This window comes from Aricia agestis, chromosome 20 (genome assembly GCF_905147365.1).
Source record: "Aricia agestis chromosome 20, ilAriAges1.1, whole genome shotgun sequence".
Taxonomy (NCBI): domain Eukaryota; kingdom Metazoa; phylum Arthropoda; class Insecta; order Lepidoptera; family Lycaenidae; genus Aricia; species Aricia agestis.
This window is the reverse complement of record NC_056425.1, coordinates 8,612,814-8,632,903: the sequence shown is the minus strand read 5'-3', so window position 1 is coordinate 8,632,903 and position 20,090 is coordinate 8,612,814. Positions and strand designations below refer to the sequence as shown.

At 37.1% G+C, this 20,090-nt stretch overlaps 1 protein-coding gene across 2 annotated transcripts; it reads left to right on the top strand.

Moving 5' to 3' along the window:
• The first annotated feature begins 300 nt into the window (after positions 1-300).
• On the top strand, positions 301-16,655 carry LOC121737017. 2 transcript variants are annotated; one of them, XM_042128532.1, is made up of 8 exons: positions 301-1,722; positions 2,224-2,387; positions 5,734-5,877; positions 12,341-12,426; positions 13,576-13,733; positions 14,024-14,302; positions 14,622-14,801; positions 15,811-16,655. In XM_042128532.1, the coding sequence occupies exons 1-8, from the start codon at positions 552-554 to the stop codon at positions 15,855-15,857; spliced, it is 2,229 nt and encodes a 742-aa protein (XP_041984466.1). In that variant the 5' UTR covers positions 301-551; the 3' UTR covers positions 15,858-16,655. The 2 variants fall into 2 exon arrangements, with proteins under 2 accessions (XP_041984466.1, XP_041984465.1); XM_042128531.1 differs by having other exon boundaries at positions 5,731-5,877.
• The last annotated feature ends 3,435 nt before the right edge of the window (positions 16,656-20,090 follow it).

Here is a 20,090-nt window from a genome sequence, read left to right as displayed (position 1 = left end):
AATTGTTCTATCTGACTTAAAGAGAGAAGTATCAATATTCAATGGTCAGATTAGTGTGAAAGCCCGAGAATAACTAAAATGGCTGCCATTTTACAATTGTGAGAGAAGGGACAAATTTGAGAGCCAATTTGTCGATGAAATATGCCATACATCATGACATTAAAGGATCGGACACCGATGTGTCCCGACATCGGGACACATTGTAGTATAAATAAATTTGCATTGACCATAGAGAATATCATTGGTTTCGACTTTCGAGCATGTTTCGAGTTTCGACATTTCAAGTCGACAAAGTCACATCACTAGTGTATTTTCTTGTGCTTTCAAAAGAAACATTGTCCTGTTTAGAATTTTACAAGTTTTACTTTGTTAATATCAATTTTCACAATCAAAATTTATATTTGTGCTTCAAATACACTAGAAAAAAGTCCATATCATCACTGAACCTCATTTTATTTACTAATTGCCTTTCAACTGCTTGTTTTAACGCCAATGTCAGTAACCTTAAATAGAGACGATGCCGACAAATTTTGGTTGCTAATTTACTAGCTATGGATCCTCTCAATGATTCAACTGCGTCGAGAAAGTCTTCCAAATGCGACGGTGATCCAGAAAAGCCAGTGAAAGGTGGCAAAACTGCGAAGAGAACCGACGATGACAGGGATGAAAATGTGTTTACATGCATGTCACAAGACACAAATCCTTGTTTATTATCAATGAACGGCCCTCAGGGGAAACTGCATGCGACAAACCAATCACACAAAATCACAACCAACCATACAAATCAACACAATAATGTTACGCTAGAAACATCTAATAGGAATGTCGAACAGAGTGTCGCAACAAGTAGTAAATGTGAGGTAAACAATCGGGAGAAGGTCACAGAGTCTAACTACGACAAACAGGCGTGCCAAAGGCATAAAGTATGCTTAGATTCTTCTGGAAATACTTACAATGCGGACGGCCCTTCAACAAGTGGCAGCTCAAGACCTTGGTGCAACATTCCAGACAGTAGTGTCAAAGAAAACAGAAAGAGACCTTCGACTTTGAAACTAAATAGATCTAACGTCGATGATGATAGTTCGAGTGACACAGGGAATGATGACTACTCCCTCGGTTCAGAAGACGGTTGTATATACACATATAAAGGTGGAGAACACTTAGCAGATCTACCCAGCTCGTTTTTTAGCTTAGACATGGGTCTTCCGTTGGATAAGCATCTACCTGTCCCACTAAACTACCCAGTACAGCAGCAGCAGCAAAATGCCAGAGACAACTCTCGAGCTTCGAGTCCAGACATGGACTTCTTGGAAATGGACTTTGATCCTGGGCCATCATGTGAAGTTGACACTGGGGATGAATCAACGCCGGACGTTGATATGGATCCAGCCAACTTGCCCGAAGAAAATGAGCCTGTAATCCGAGGCACTTCTCCGGAATATGTTCCAGTGGCCACACATGCTTTGCCATGTACGAGTAAGCAGAGCGAGGCGGAGTCACATGACTTCTGTGTTCCATCATCTAGTAAATATGAAGATATGGGTCATGGAGACCATCCTACAATCACAAGATGTGAGACGTATGGCCCGTACATCACACATATTAATGTGAGAGGTGAACACATTCTAGTCAGGAGGACCATGACTCATTGGGTGTCCAGTACCCCAGCAGCTATGCATATATCAAGTGGGGACTTGATATCACCGAGAGAAATATTGAGTTGTAAGTGGTACTTCATGCTTTTTCGTTTTACAGTTGTAAATGTTCTAAAAAATAGGCCCCCTTTTACAGATCTAGGTTAAATAATCATGTTATCTATCTTGTTAAATATAAAGAAAAAGAGAGATAAAATAATAATTATGCTAGGTCCAGGGTTAAGTGGAGTTAACTCTGACCCAGATCTTAGCAAGTGGGTCATAATGTAGTCAAATATATTTAAACCATTCTGAACTAATTTTTGGCTCATAAAACTTTTTAAACTGTAATACCTCGATCATGGGAATCGCAGACACAATAGATTTTCAATTGATGGGATAATTTTAGACAAGTAGCAAATGTAAATTATTACATAATATAATATTTTGATAAATTTTTTTGTTATCCATCAAAATAATTTTACCATATATTGTAATACCTATTACCTAGATGACCCTTCCAAGATGTGACAAAATTATTATAAATTGTGTTCTAAATAAAATTTCAGTATAAAGTGTGGAATTTTAGATGACGAGGATCACAGTAAGGCGGCTCATGCATATCAGATAAACCAGGGAGAGAAGCCGACTTTTGATTCTGTCAATCTCTCCTCTACGCTGTTCCATATGACCATGGCTAAGAAGTTGATGGTTGAGAATGCTAAACCTGAGTCGGAGTCAGAAGTACCAACTGTAAGTCATAATTATGATATTATGATGACACATTTTTTTTTATAAAATTATGGTGGCAAACTAGCGAATGGTTCTCCTACAGCACCCATGGACACTCTCAACATTAGAAGAGTTGCAGGTGCATTCATGCATTGCCTTTTAAGAGGAAATATGCTTTCTTTTTGAAGGTTTGCAGATTGTATTGGTCCACAATGGTCAAAATTCGACCATAGTTTCAACGACAGGACTACTATGTTTAATTTGTAAAAAATATTGTTTTTATCATTTATTTTTTTCAACTCTTAGACTCAGCTGATCTTAGACTGGCCGTGTAAGCATTGTCTAATAGTATCTAAGATTCAATAAAAAAGCCTATAATTCATTTTCAATTTGTTAACTTGTCAACCAGACTTCAACCATAAATAAAAGAGTATAATTCATATTCATATAGGTTTGTCACTCAAAAATCTGTCATCTTCTTGAGTGTGCGTATTGTAGTGTGTGTAATGTTTTATTTGTTAAAAAAATGTGTGATAAATGCCTAATTTCAAAATAATATTAGCTCGATGCGGTCCTTCACCATATAAACTATAACTGTGCAAAATTTCATTCACCTACGTTTCCGCATTTTTCGTCTAAAGGGATACAAAGTTCTTCGCTTGCGCAATATATAGATTTTAATATTTTATGTAAACAAAATTGTCTTATCTGTTCTTAGAAGGCTAACATCATCCAATCGTAAATAACATTAAATAACTATTACATTAAGACACTGTTATGAGTTATGACACACTAATATGACTTTCAAGGAACCATTAACCAGTTTATAGTTGTTCCTACCTATATTGAAATGTTTATCAACTATGTGCTATGGTAGTTTACATTTTAATCCAAGGTTTGTGTTATAATTTTTTTTTTTTTTAATTTTATCTGCATTCAGTTTGCAAAACTATAAGCAGGTGAGATGTAGGTTTTGGCAGGTAGAGTGCTTCCACCACCGTGGACAGTTTACTCAATATTAAGGAACATTAAAGAATGTCCTTCCTTTTCAGGCGTTTCTTATAATTTCGACTAGACAGAGAGGATGCCAGGATATTCGGGTGGACCTCCAGTCGTTTTTTGTACTTCTCTGTGTTTGAGTGAATTTCTTCCTTTATTGTAGGTATATTTAGGTTGTTGTGAATCTCAGTGTTTGTGACAAGCCATGGGGATTTAGCGATTGTTCTGAGTATTATGTTTTGCATTCTTTGGAGTGTTAAGATGTTTGAGTTACTTGTACTCCCCCATAGTTGTATGCCATACATCCATATTGGTTTCAGAATTGATTTATAGATTATCAGTTTATTTTCCATTGACAATTTGCTGTTACGGCCCAAGGCCCAGAGAAGGTTTTTGAATTTGATGTTCAGTTCGTCCCTCTTGCTTTTTATATGTTTTTGCCATGTAAGGCGTCTGTCTAGGTGTATGCCTAGGTATTTAACGCTGTTTTGGTGGGGGAGAACAGTGTTCTCAAGGGAGACGGGGGGGCAGTCTTCTCCGCGCAGCGTGAAGGTGACTTGCACAGATTTTGTAGTGCTGGCTTTTATCCTCCATTTTTGGAGCCATTTGGTCACTGAATTTAGTCCATTTTGGAGTTTTTCAGATGCCGTGACGGGGTTTTCGTTCGTCGCTAGAATTGCTGTGTCATCAGCGTAAGTAGCAGTCTCGGCTTCATGGGATGTTGGGAGGTCATAGGTGTATATATTGTAGAGTATAGGACCTAGCACAGAGCCTTGAGGTACTCCTGCGCTTATTTTGTAGAATTTGGAGGTGGAATCCGACTCTACGACTTGAAATTTTTTTTCTATAATATATGATTCTAGTAAAAGGTAATAGCTATTAAGTAGGCACTGCTTAATTTTACAAAGTAAGCCATCGTGCCATACCTTGTCGAAGGCCTGTTTGATGTCCAAAAACACTGAAGAGACATATTCCTTATTTTCTAGCGATTTTCTAATTATCTGAGCTATCCGGTGGACTTGTTCAATTGTTGAGTGCTTCTGTCGAAAGCCGAATTGATGATTTGGGATGGTGTTGTTATTTTCTAATAAGGTTAAGATCCGTTTTGAGAGTAATTTTTCGAAAACCGTAGGATGGGACTTATTGGTCTATAGGACGTCACCTCGTTTGCTGGTTTTCCGGCCTTATGTATCATAAGTATCCGGGAGACCTTCCAGTAGGATGAAAAGTGTTGCACTCTGAGGATACCATTGAATAATGAGGTCAGGAACACAATAGCTTTTCTTGGCAGTTCCTTTAGGACTTCAGCTGTGATTAGATCATAGCCAGGTGCCTTTTTAGTTGTCAGTCCTTTAATAGTGCTCCATACCCCTCGCACCGATATAGGTCTAAGGGGTAGTGACATTTGGAGAGGCTGTGCCAGGTAAGATTCTACTTCAGCTACATTTTCTGTATCATTAACCTCATTTGGGTAGAATACCTTCTCGAGGTGTTCAGCAAATAGGTCCGCTTTTTCTTGAGAAGAGCGGGCCCACCTATTAGATGTTCGCAAGGGGGGCTTAGCCATCTTAGGTCTGTTGTAAGATTTTGTAATTTTCCATAAGGAATAGTCCGTTTTCGCTGTAGCGGTTAGGGATTCTAGTTGATCTTCTAGAGTTTTATCTTGCCATTCCTTCAGGATGTATTTTAATCGCGAGGCTTGCCTGTTAAACGCTGTTTTATCTGCAGCAAGTCTGCTCAACTGCCAAACACGTCTCAGCCGTCGCCTTTCCTGAATTTCCTTTTTTATTTTAAGAGGAAAGTCATAACTCGTCTTATTAGTTCCTCGGGATGGTGTGTTCTTCCAACATGCTTCCTGTATCAGTTGGGTAATATACTTTGTTGCGTTTTCTACGTCGTCCGCAGTTTTCAGTGGAATGTTAAGCATTAAATTCTCGTCATTGTAATCTCGGAAGCTTTCCCAGTCAGTATTTTTATTATATAGTTTTTCCGGATCTTTATTTTCAATTATATTATTGCTTAAGGTTAGTATGACTGGAGTAAAATAATGTTGTTATAAAATAATGTTGTTATAAAATGTATTCTACTATGTTGTATGATAGAATTTGGTTTGTAAGCCATGTAGATTTTAGAGTCGTTAATACATCGAGTAACAAGTATGCTGTTATTAAGCACTTTCTTCTATTATAGGCAACTGGCAAGTACTTGTCTATAATTAGGATCAAATTGAATCGAAATTTACTATTTAGCTTTTTTTTATATGTTATCATCACATCTATTTTAATATTTCTGCATACATTTGAATCAAAATGTAAAATAGATTAAAGCCTATTTTCGATATATCACATCTACTCTTCATTTTCAGCAGGAGTCGGACGGAGCGGGCCGCTCGAACATAACGTGCGTGGAGCCGCCGCGTTGCATGGTGTGGTCGGAGCGCGAGGCGTGCGAGCGGCAGGTGACACAGATCGGCACGTCAGCTTGCGGCGCCACCGCTGTTGTTAATGTATTTGTGAGTATTCATAGAAATTTTTTCAAATTTTTGCAATCTGCAAGGCAATGAAAATATACATTGCCTGATAAAACGATTAAATAGCATTTTCTGAAAATGAGACCTAGCTAGACTGAATGGTGGGGTGGACGCGGAAAAAATAAATCACCCCCGCTTGATGTGTATGAGAGGTACCATATATTTTAAGATTTTATATTCCATTTATATTTTATATAAAATACTAGCTGTTGCCTGCAACTTCGTCCGCGTGAATGTATGTTATTAAAATCGTGATTTGGAAAATCGAACACCTATCTACGACTATTTTATTTGGATCTATATTACACACGAAATTTTTAATTTACATCAAAATACCCAGGAAACTTGAACCTCAGATACTCGTTTTGAAAAATCCTTTCTTTGAAGGGAAACAAATTAGAATTTGTTGTGTTAGACTGTTGCCAATAATAATTGTGACAAACACGCCTATAGGCACGGATTAAGTTCCTATAGCGCTGTCCACGATAGCACCGCAGTATTCGACATCAGATTTACACTGTAGGTTGTCTAGCATTGTAGGTAGTTCTTTCGTTTTGGCAGAAAAAACTCTCCCAGAGAACATGATGAGAGGTTTATTCAAACATACTGCAATCGGTCGTACATATTCTACCATTTCTACCTATGTGCTCGACCGATGACCGACCGACTTAGATCTGTAGACTTTAAAATTTCCATGGCCGGTAATGAATTGAGATACACATTACACAGTGGTCAATTATATCCACCCAGGGTTTGGATAATCGTTTACGAATATTAGGAAAAGTTTTAAAGATCGACCGTGTAGTTGCTAGAATTGGTAATCACTTTGGTTGTCGTTGTAAATTTCGAGTTTCTTCAATTCCATTACTTATCAAGTCACCGTTTTTAGGGTTTTGTACCCAAAAGGTAAAAATGGGACCCTATTACTAAGACTTCGTTGTCTGTCCGTCTGTCTGTCTCCAGGCTGTATCTTAAGAACCGTTATAGCTAGAGCTCTGAAAATTTTACAGATTGTGTATATCTATTGCCGCTATAACACCAAATACTGAAAATAAAATAAAATCAATATTTAAGGGGGGCTCCCATAAAACAAACATGATTTTTTTGGCCTTTTTTGCTTGATATCAATAATGACAACCAGGCATGCTGGTGAAATTTTCACAGAATCCTTAATTGTATTTGTACTTCTATGATTAATAATAAAATTAGAATATAATTAAATTTTAAGGGGGGCTCCCATACAAAAACACAACTTTTGGCCTATTTTTTCTCTATAACAGTACGGAACTCTTCGTGCGCAAGTCCGACTCGCACTTGGCTGATTTAGCTTGTAAGGATGGTATCAAATTCGGGCAATCTATACAACAAAAAAAGAATTTCGAAAATCTGACCACAAACAGCAAAGTAAACATTAATCCTTTTTTTAAAGTCGGTTAAAAAAAGTATCTAAGATGTTGACCAGGGATGTAAGGTATTATCATGCCAAATTTCATTGAAATCGGTCTAGCGGATTCAGAGATTAGCCTGTACAAACAGACAAACAGACAGAGAAACAAAAATTTCAAAAACAGTTAAAATGTGTTCTACTACTCTTCTAACATGCCCCTGACTCATTTTTTCAAGTTTATTTTCAACTAGCTGTTGCCCGCGACTTCGTCCGCGTGGACTTTAGTTTATAGCGCGCGGTGTCAACAAAATTTGTGTCAAATTTAAAAACTTTTTAAAACCCTGGTAAGTGGTACCCCTCTTAGGGCCGCGGTACACCGGAATGGCAGCGTTGCAGAAAGTGCTCGCCTCGCCGCTGCCATTCCGGTGTAGCGCGGCCCTTAATTCATCAAAATACACAAAAACAGCTGTGCAGTTTGCACATAATCTATACTAATATTATAAATGCGAAAGTATCTCTGTCTGTCTCAATTTCACGCCAAACGCCAAAACTACCGAACCGATTGTAATAAAATTTTGTATACAGATAGTCTAAAGCCTGAGAAAGGACATAGGCTACTTTTTTACTGGAAAAAAGGGTTGTCAGGGGGTGAAAATGCGTAAATTTGTTCAAATTAAGTTAGTTCCAAAAATTCATAATAGATGGCGCCGTGCGTCTTCTATATCGCGCTGACGCTTGCTCTAAAGTCTTTCTATAAGAGGTGGTATCATCTTATATTTAAGTTTTGATTTTTTTTCGATTGTTATATCTATTCTACGGTATTAAATAACTCAGTACTTTATCTGTGCAGTGACGTAACCTTAAACCTATCAATGATAAATAGTTTATGGGTAAAGTTGTGTAATTGGGGGGCTAAATAAGCTTTAAAATTTGGCATAAAATATAAAGTTTAATGCACACTGCACAGCTGTATTGATTTAAGGGGTATCAGGGTTTTTTTATAAAAGCTTTTGACACCAATTTTGTTGACATCGCGCTTTATAAACTGAAGTCCACGCGGACGAAGTCGCGGGTAACAGCTAGTAACTAATAAGTATGATTAGTTCTATGTTACAATGAAGTAAAAAATAAAACGCCATCTGTTGAATCGTATTAGAACTAAAATGTTCATTGCATCGATATATTTCTAGATTTTTTATAATATTATACATAAAATATATTTAAGATTTTTGAAATTTTATTTTAATACACATCCAAGACCCAGGAACATTGAAAACTTTTTGTTCCGCCTGCGGGACTCGAACCCAGGACCCCCGGGATGAGCGCTGGCCACGCGCAATGCGATTTCATTTTCATCGATATTTTTATGGAAATAAGATATTTTCCCACATCAAAATGTAGCCTATGTCCTTTCTCAGACTCTAGAATAACTGTGTACAAAATTTCATTGCAATCGGTTCAGTAGTTTTGGCGTGAAAGCGAGACAGACAGACAGAGATACTTTCGCATTTATAATATTAGTATGGACTAGCTGTTGCCCGCAACTTCGTCCGCGTGAATGTATGTTATTAAAATCGAGATTTAGAAAATTGAACACCCATCTACTACTATTTTATTTGGATTTACACACGACATTTTTAATTTACATCAAAAACCCAGGAAACCTTAGATACTTATCGTTTCGAAAAATCCTTTCTTCGAAAGGAAACAAATTGGAATTTGTTGTGTTAGACAACAGCCAATAATAATTGTGACAAAAACGCTTGAAAGCACGGATTAAGTTCCTATAGCGCTGTCCACGATATCACCGTAGTATGATGTCGCTTCAGATTTACACTGTAGGTTGTCTAGCATTGTAGTTCTTTCGTCTTGGCAGAAAAAACTCTCCCAGAGAACATGATGAGAGGTTTATTCAAACATACTGCCTTCGGTCGTACATATTCTACCATTTCTACCTATGTGCTCGACCAATTCACTTAGATCCGTAAAGTTTGACTTTAAAATTTCCATGGCCGGTAACGAATTGAGATACACAGTGATCAATATCCATCCAGGCTTTGGATAATCGTTTACGAATATTAGGAAAAGTTTTAAAGATCGACCTTTGCTAGAATTGGTAATCACTTTGGTTGTCGTTGTAAATTTCGAGGAGTTCCTTAAATTCCATTACTTATCAAGTCACTATTTTTAGGGTTCCGTACCCAAAGGGTAAAAACGAGACCCTATTACTAAGACTTCGTTGTCTGTCCATCTGTCTTCTTCAGGCTGTATCTCAAGAACCTTTATAGCTAGAGTTCTGAAATTTTTACAGATTGTGTATATCTGTTGCCGCTATAACAAACAATTTATACTGAAAACAAAATAAAATCAATATTTAAGGAGGGCTCCCATACAACAAACATACGTGGGAGAGCCATGCTTCGGCACGAATGGGCCGGCTCGACCGGAGAAATACCACGTTCTCACAGAAAACCGGCGTGAAACAGCGCTAGCGCTGTGTTTCGCCGAGTGAGTGAGTTTACCGGAGGCCCAATCCCCTACCCCATTCCCTTCCCTACCCTCCCCTATTCCCTTCCCATCCCTACCCTCCCCTATTACCCTATTCCCTCTTAAAAGGCCGGCAACGCACCTGCAGCTCTTCTGATGCTGCGAGTGTCCATGGGCGACGGAAGTTGCTTTCCATCAGGTGACCCGTTTGCTCGTTTGCCCCCTTATTTCATAAAAAAAAAAAAAAATTTTTTTTGGCCTTTTTTGCTTGATATCAATAATGACAACAGGCAGGCAGTTGAATTTTTCACAGAATTCTTCATTATATGTGTACTTTAATAATTAATAATACAACTAGCTGTCCCGCTGAACTTCGTGTCACTTTAAAACCTTCCCTGGACTTCTACGAATATTTTAAGACTAAAATCAGCCCAATCCGTCCAGCCGTTTTCGAGTTTTAGCGCGACTAACACATTTGAAAATCCATTTATATATATATAGATTAGAATATAATTAAAATTTAAGGGGGGCTCTCATACAAAAACACAACTTTTGGCCTATTTTTTCTCTATAACGGTGCGGAACCCTTCGTGCGCGAGTCCGACTCGCACTTGGCTGATTTGATTGTAAACATGGTATCAAGCTCGGGCAATCTATACAACAAAAAATAATTTTGAAAATCTGACCACAAACAGCAAAGTAAATATTTACTCCTTCTTTTTTTAAAGTCGGTTAAAAAGTCGGTATCTAAGATGTTGACCAGGGATGTAAGGTATCATCATGCCAAATTTCATTGAAATCGGTCCAGCGGATTCAGAGATTAGCCTGTACAAACAGACAAACAGACAAACCGACAAACAGACAGAGAAACAAAAATTTCAAAAACAGTTAAAATGTGTTCTATTACTCTTCTACTATGCCCCTGACTCGTTTTTTCAAGTTTATTTTTAATTTACAAAAATTTTACCTCTACGATTTTATTACAAGTATATAGAGTATAGATATAGAAGAAGTATAGATAGATAATATTTTATGATTGTATATTCCATTTATATAAAGTATATAAAAGATGTACATTCATGCCGAATTACAGATTTGTAGGCCTTATAGTCTCTGAGAAAAATCGCGGACAGACAGACGGACAGACAGACGAACAGACAGACGGACAGACAGACGGACAAACAGACGGTCAGACAGACGGACAGACAGACAGACGGACAGACCCAAACTATATGGGGTTAAAGTGGAGCAAGATCGGCATATTAGTAGTTACGATGTAGCTGAAGAAATGGGGATTGACCACAAAACGGTTTTGGCGCATTTGAAAAAAGCTTGGTACACAAAAAAGCTCGATATTTGGGTGCCTCATGAGCTCACTGAAAGAAACCTAATGAACCGTGTACTCATTTGTGATTCTTTATTACGACGTAATGAAACCGAACCATTTTCGAAGAAGCTGATAACTGATAATGAAAAGTGGATCACGTACGACAAGAACGTGCGAAAAAGATCGTGGTCAAAGGCCAGTCAGGCTTCACAGATTGTGGCGAAACCCGAGTTAACTCGCAACAAGGTGATGCTGTGTGTGTGGTGGGATTGACATTATTGGGAGTGGGAAGGACATTATTCATTATGAGCTGTTACCGCCAGGCAGGACCATCGATTCTGAACTGTACTGCGAACAACTGATGAGATTAAAGCAAGAAGTCGAGAGAAAGCGGCCTGAATTAATCAACAGAAGGGGTGTGGTTTCTCACCATGATAACGCTAGACCTCACACATCATTAGCCACTCAGCAAAAATTACGGGAGTTTGGCTGGGAGGTGTTAATGCATCCGCCGTATAGTCCTGACCTTGCACCTTCAGATTTCCACCTGTTTCGGTCACTGCACAATTCCTTAGTCAGTGTCAGGTTGACATCACAAGAAGACTGCCAAAACCCATGTGGTTTTGGCAGTCCTCTTGTGATTTTTTTATCAGAAGCCCCAAAATTTTTATAGCAATGGGATCATGTCCCTACCAACAAGATGGCAAAAAGTTATCGAACAAAATGGCACCTATATACTTTATTTTATTTATTTATTTATTTATAGCCTTTACTTCAGAATTACAGTAACGTTTTTAAAATACTAAGTTATCTAAGTTTATCAATTTCTGATTGCCATTTGGCAAAGGCCTCCTCTAGCCTCTTCCATTCTCGTCTGTCTCTGGCCACTCTACTCCAAGTTACTCCAGCAATTGGTTTAAAATCATCAGCCCACCTTTTTCTCTGTTTACCTTTACTCCTTTTCCCATGTCTAGGGTACCATGAAGTAATTCCTTATTCCTATATACTTTAGTCAATTGTAAATAAACTTTATAAAAAAACCTTTTGAATATTTATATAAAATGCGAAGAAACTTTTTGCCCAACCTAATATAAAACAATTTCTTGTTTAAAAGTATTGCCGAGTTTGGACCATAGGCTATAAAAATGAAATAGGTCCCAAAAATATAAAACATGAAACTAGTAAATCAATGTTATTGCTTATCAGTGTTTTAGAGATTGCAAAGTTTTTATTAAATGTTTCAGATTGCACTTGGTATACCTTGGAACGTGGACCGAATTAATGCTGCAGTTGGCACGAGGCAGAGAGCTAATAATGCCCCAATACCCAGGTAAATCTTTAAAATTTAACTTAAATCTATCATAACTTTCGCATTTTGAACTTCAGATTAAACGTTTATATAAGAAGTAAGAACTAACCACACACCTGTTTAAAACTTGTTATCTACTCTCGTTCTTCATATGAAAAAAGAGAAGATAATTGGATAAATAATAAGACTGGGTTGCACCAGAGGCGTGGGTAAAGTTAAATTTAAAGTTAAATTTATGGTTACTTATAGTTAAGGTAAATTTAACTTTAACTTTATCCTTAACTTTGTCCGGAGAAATTGACAGATGACAGCTGATCCAACAAGGTTATAAATGCTCGTGGGCGAGGGCGCTGCTGGCAAAGGAGAACTGTCAAAAATGGCGTTTTTGTATGATGACAGCGTTAGTTCCTTTTTTCGCCACGTGCATTTAAAACCTTGTCGAGCTCTATGGTTATGGTTAAATATGGCGTCTTGATGGCGTCCATTTTTAACTTTACCCAAATATTTGACATTTTGCACTGTAGTCAAAGTTAAAGTTAGTTGGTGCAACCCAGTCTAAGCATAATACATATGTTTAATTAACAATTAACCTACTTTGATCAGGTAAGATATAATCAAAAAGCACGAAATTTCATAAAATGTTGTACTTTTTTTATGAAGTTTTGTGATTTGATTCTCTGTTTGAACTTTAATTTTATTTGAAACTTTGCATTATATGACAAAAAGAAATAATATGTATATAGAAATATATAGATAATAAATAGTTTCAACCTTCTCTACTTCTAATAAAAATAAATAAATAAAAAATCTGTTTATTTCGAGTAACAAAAGCCAAACACAACACTTATACAATACTTATAATGGTAATCTCATATGAGATTTTATAAGTTGTAAGGAGTTGCTTATTCTATATAATAGCACACTAATATAAATTGTTAGTTGTGACAGAATACAATATTATAATAGCTATGACAACTTTCTATGATATATTATCTCTACCTTAAATAATATTACATTTATATTACTACTCTAGGAAATGACAATTTTAATTACAGATATTTTGCATAAAATGTTGTTTCAATAAGTTTCGTATTCGATGCCTTTGCTTATATTTTAGTAACTTAAGTACTAGTTGTTTTGGTAGACTGTTTAGTATTTTTACCTTCTCAGGTATCTTCTCTCCCGGGCTGTTGCTGGTTGCACGGCTGCGGACCTGGTGTCCGGTATACACAAGGCCTCGGACGGGCTGGTCACAGCGAGGTTCTTCCCCACATACCCCGAGAGAGTTGTGTCGCTGTCTCATTGGTTGGCTGATTGGATTTCACTCGGTAAGTAATTATAATATGATTATTAGCTGTAAATGTAGATTGTCTATTCTTTGATGATATCAAACCTTACTGTAAATAGATGTAGAGAAACTGAATGCCTCAAAATTTAAAATGAATTGTTTAATGTTGCAACTTACTCTATCTTTGTTATTGGTGTTCAAAATGTGTAATCTGTAATATTGTGAAGCACATTTTTTGTAGAATTGATAAATGAGTACCCAAATAAGACACTAATAAACAAATTATGGTGTTTTATTTATGATCGAACTTGACTGTGTACTCAATTTCAGGAGCGGTACCGATCCTGACTTTAAACCTTCAAATGGGATGCGAGGGCGAGATACCCGACGCGTGGCATCACCAAATGGTGTGGGGTGTGAGCCCCCGGGGGATATATCTGTCCAACCCGGTCGAGTGTGTGAGCGAGACGGCGCTATGGCCGCGGCTAGCAGCGCCCTCTACGTTGCTAGTGCGGACGCGCGATGTTCTGTCTCGCTTCACGCCCGGCACGGATCTAACGCCGCTTGCTGCGGTGCCCGATCGACGATTTCACACGTATAACGTGCTTGGTGAGTGTAGCTGGCATAATAAGGCTGTGATGTGTGAGCGAAATAGCGCTATAGTCGCGGCTTGTCGTTCCCTCTACGCAAGGAGGCAAAATATCAAGTCTACCGTATTTGTTTTTAACCCCCGACAAAAAATAGAGGTGTTGTAAGTTGCGTAAGTTAGTTTGCATTCTGTTTCCTGACACTTATTAGAACTTTTAATCGGGGGTTGTTTCAAAATTTTTTTAACATTATTGTGTTAACAGCAAACAATTTTATTTACGCAATATTATTAACTGTGTGCTAAAAAATATCCTTGGAATTAAACAACTAATATTTTCAGGTCAAGTAGTAAACGCGATTCGGGAATGGCGTTCCACGGGTTCTATGGAAACGGTGACGCGTACGCACTTACGTATACCCGCGGCGTACCGGGCGGGCGTGACGCTGGCGGCGCTGACCGGCTCCGAGGCGCACCGGCGGCTAGTGCACGCACCGCATCTGCCCGCGTTGGCGCCGCACGGTGAGTTGCTATGACAACGCGATGACGTAGTTCACGCTGTTGCCATTACGACGCGTACGCATCTGCGTATACCCGCGGCGTACCGGGCGGGCGTGACGCTGGCGGCGCTGACCGGCTCCGAGGCGCACCGGCGGCTGGTGCACGCGCCGCATCTGCCCGCGTTGGCGCCGCACGGTGAGTTGCTATGACGACGCGATGACGTAATACACGCTGTTGCCATGACGACGCGTACACATCTGCGTATACCCGTGGCGTATCGGGCGGGTGTGACGCTGGCGGCGCTGACCATTTCATATTATTATTATATTATTAACTGCGCCATTTCATATTATCAAGCACAAGTAAATAAAAATGAGCTTTAGACCAAAGCTCACTATTGTTTAGCAAACATTATCTACGTAAATAGATTTTTATGAATTAAGAAACATTCCTACAGTTAGCGGTTATAACATCGCTGCTGCGTGAAAACATTAGCTGGGTACTGATTGAGCCAGCAGCCACGCGAGGCAAATCCGCGGTCGGTCAAGACGTGCCTCGCTCGAGACAAACGCACGCGCTGCCTCGCCCGAGCGTGCCGCGGCCCTAGCCGAGCGTTGTCGGTTCTTGTCGATGCTCAAAGGTGCCTCGGTACGTTTGCCGCACTCACTCAAGACGGTCGTGTTTTGCCTCTTATTCGTTGCGTGTTAGTTGTGCGTTTCATGTTAAACTGAGCATGATGCTGGCTAAGCCTTACGGTGGCTCGGCCTTCCCGCGCGAGGCAGCCTCGGATTAAAACTTACTACCGAGGCCGCCTCGCGCGGCATGCGTACTGCGCCAAATGTCCGAGGCTGCCTCGTATGGCCGCTCGCTTGGTCAGTTCGTAGCTATTTACATGCGCAATACAACCTTACATACAATATCTTTGTTTTATTATTTTAGTAAATGCTAGGTACTTTATTAGGTAGGGTAGGGAAGATAACTATTTGTCTACCCAATTTTGTTCCTACTGAAATGTTTCTTTACTTTACAGATGAAGGTCGAAGCACACTGGAAGACAATTTTAAAGACAAAATTTAGATGTGGAAGATAATATATTTTTGGTAAATCGTGAAAAAGGTAATACCACCGAAATTATACTCATAGTGTAGGTTAAAAGATACACGTTGGGTCGAATTAACTATGGTTATTCTAACCTCCTTACTAATAAAAATGGATGTTGCCATCTTTATCTGATGTGCTAGGAATGTAACTGGAAGGACAAAGATAGCACGTGCCATCAGAGAAATCGATTCGGAGGCAGATGGCAGGCTTCGTTATTTAGTCTGGTTATGTCAAGTTAGTGTCAGACATGAATGACATAATCCGACCAAATAACGTAGAAAGGCCGTAGATTGCTTATCTAATCAGTTGTGTTTTATTAGTAAGGGGATAAATCTTTACACTTGTCACATCTATTTAAATATTTAAGGGAACAATCGCCCAATCTAAGGGCCAATAACATAGCTCTCACCCGATTTCGACCAATCAGTTGACAGTTTTTCTTAGCTGTTATTTATATTTGGTTCGACTTCCAAAAAGGAGACGGTTTATGAAAAGCATTTTTTGACGAAAATTTTACTGTTTTATGCTGAATTTTAAACCTTTCTGTATATAGCTCGTACTTTTTAAAAGTATATAAATGCAACAATATTCAATAGCTAATGTGCTACTGTAGCTATGCCTTTATAATATATATTTGTATGCGTATGTACTCGTTTAGTCTACGGCCAAATATTTATTTTATAAAAGGAGTCAAATTCTAAATTCGTCGTGTTAAGAGGCCGGGTACCATCGTAATACCGAAATCATTTTCTCATACGAAAATATTTAACATGTTTGAATTATTTTTCAGCTTAAAATAGTAATTACCTAGGTACCTGCGTAAAAATTTACTACAAAATATTTAAACACAAAAAATATTTTTTAGTGTTTAAATAGTATAGTATGTATGAGAATTTCGATGGTACTCGGCCCCTTAATATTATAACGAAGGTATTTGCAACAACATTTTGATTTTTAGACTTAAATTCTACACACCACAAAATGTAAGCCTACAAAATCAATTTACTAATAGTGTTTTGTCGTATTTAGTCATGAATCTTTATAAAGTCGCGACTTAATGTGCCATCATTGATACATTTTTAACGTGAATGCCATGCAAATACCTTTATTTTGTTATAAAAAATCAGAATTTGTTAATTTGCAATTAATGTGGTAAAGAAACAAAACAGGTTGGGCGCAAAGTTATTCTGTACTCTGAAATACACGCAATAATTTATATATAGAGTGAACTAAACTTCAGGGTAGATTTTTTGCGCTACCTTTTTTTTTATAATTTAAGGCCTCGTACTGACATGCGATTCGCTCAAATTTTCGTTTATATACTCCTGTGTCATATATTCGTTTAGCACAGCCGCGTAACTGGCTAAATTTTATTAGCCTCATGATATTTTGTATATAAATTTGTAAGCATATGTATATTTTAGTCAATTGGTGCTTACTAGTCAAAATTATTTAGCACATAATATTATGTAATTTCCACTGTGCCTATGCCATAAGTTTACATGGTCTACAGCCCTCGAATAAGAAGCGTCTACCAAAATTCTCGATACTTAAAAATTAATAACGTATTCTTAACAGTGTAATTACTTTATCAGTAGTTCCACGTTATGTGCGTAGATGGCGCTGTACGCTAAATAAATCGCGCTATCGCTTTTTCTTGTTATTAATTTTGCCCTTCCTATTCATCACAATTCACAAAAGATGTTGTTATAGCAGCATAACACAAAATTTTTGTTAGTAAGTTTTACAAATATATTTTATTAAAACCATCTGCATGGCAGGAGGAATTCAGGTGCGACACGAACGCGACGCTAAAGTGTGGGCCGTGTAAACTGTAAAGTCATGGTAGAGTGTTTAAGTTGAGGATGTTATCGTTAACCGTTAGTTGTATTTATTCTATAGATTTATTTCGTGTGAGGACACGCGTGTGATTTGCAGTTTTGTATTCCGGTATTTTCTTTGTGGGTTCTATGTGTAAAAGTAACGAAATAATTTAGATCGGGAGTTAATTTTTTTTAAGCTAAATTAACGAAGAGTAAATATTTGATGTTTTTGTTCTGATTTTGTTTTGTTATGATTTTGACGCAATTTGATAAAGACAAAAAAATATGAAAAAGATCTATAAGGAAGAAAAGGGGGAAAAGAGCTTCTTTTCCTCAGCGCGCACAAAATACATCACTGCGTAAACGCAACAGAATTTTTTTCAAAAGCAGCTACGAATATTTAAAAAATTTTGATTACTTTTACACATCAAATGTACTAAAGATAATGTCATGTTGCATCTAAACTTTTTTTGTGTCTCTGTAGATTTACAACAATAAAATGCTAATTTTTAATTAAAATCATGGTGTTTTGCATAAATTATTCTACAGAGATAATTTTGTGATAAATTAGTTATGAAATTTACCGGAAGAAATAGGTATTATTAAATATCTTTTTATGAATTATGTATATGTAATATGTATGGAGTACTTCCTAAAGTTTTTTTTTTAATTTTTGAAATTATTTTAGGCATGATATTAAAGTTACTAGGTTTTAAATGGTAAATTTCTGTCATCAATTTTGTATGAATACTCACATATGTATATTTATTAATCTTCGACCCTGAAAAAGTTTGGATATAACGTAACCATGTTATTTAATTGTACAATGTACAGTATTTATACTACTTATTTTATTTTATAAGAAACTAACATCCACCCAAAATAATGCGTTTTTCTTTCTGAGTTCTCAAAGTGAACTGGAAACGAAAGTCGATTTTTTATGTTTTCTCAGAAGAAAACATTTTTCTACAATTAATATTTCAAAATATCGCAGCTCTTTAGTTTTTGCGCTAGTACTTAACTTGAATTCAGAATTTAATTTTATTGTTATGAATATACTTTGCAAGAAAACAGTTTTGAATAAAATAAGTAGTATGAATGTCGTTCCTTATTTATAATATTTTGTTACGTCGTGGCGTTTTTTGTATTATTCGGTAAGAATGTATGCGGTTGATTTGAATATATTACAAACTAACGATTTAAAGCGACTTCATGTATAGCATTATATTTTTCGAATATAATATGGATAGTACAATGATTTTTATTAAAACGACCAATATTTTTTAAAAGGTCCGCATCTTACACGCACTATTTTGAGAAATACGTGCTTGAATTATATTCGTACGGAGGGTAGGTACGTTTTTGTAACAAAAAAATATAGGTAGATAGAAATCATGACGGTAAGTAATAGTTTAATACAGTATTTAGCACGATTTGATCTGTCTTGCTTGCTCAAGATTCTAAATTAATTTTGACACTGGACTCGGATCATCTTTTACAATTTTTGTCTATTCTCAAATGTCATATGGAGCTGTGTATGAAATAACATAAACATCTTCAATGGTCGAACTTTACCAGTAAAAAAGTGCGATTTTATATCTTTGTTTTTTAGGATAATACCATCATTTGGAAATTGCAAATAACTGAATAAAATAATCAATAATTGATAATAAAAACTTTTATTATAGAAAACATAAACATCTCTCAGTCCAGATATAAAACTTATCTAACATAACGAATAACATACTTTTACCCAATTTTAGTGACAAAATACATTGATTTATTTTCACCTTCTAAATATATGAAGAATATAATAGCCATATATAACTTACCCGTAATTTTAGCCCAATGTTTTTCCCGTTACGCACAACTTTAAAATAGCTAAAAATGGAACGAAAATTGTTTGATTTTTAGGATTTTAGGTCTCTTTGGTGGGGCGAGGAGTGAGCGGGGCGCGCGGGGACTCGCTATTGGTAGATTAGTGATCAGACGGGTCGTTATTGGTAGATCGGGAATCGGGATCAGACAATGACTGACAATGACATGTGATTGGCAGATATTTATACATTATTTGATGTTATACACATGTGCATATTGGTTAATATTGACCTCTCCAAGTCAAGGTATTTTAAAATTGTGCGTAGCCTATACCTATCGTCCGTTCAGAGTTATTTTATCCACCTTAATGCCTATGAAATAAGAACCACTCTCACACCAACGTAAAATAAACCTGAACAGACTTAAATTAAAATTAGACGGTGCTTTCTACCCGTGTTTATATGATGTATATAAAATAGCGTCTCACCCTTGCTTTTAACAGGTGCTATGATTTAATATAAAAAATGGATTACTCTTTATATGCTGAAAATCGTTACGATTTTTTAAG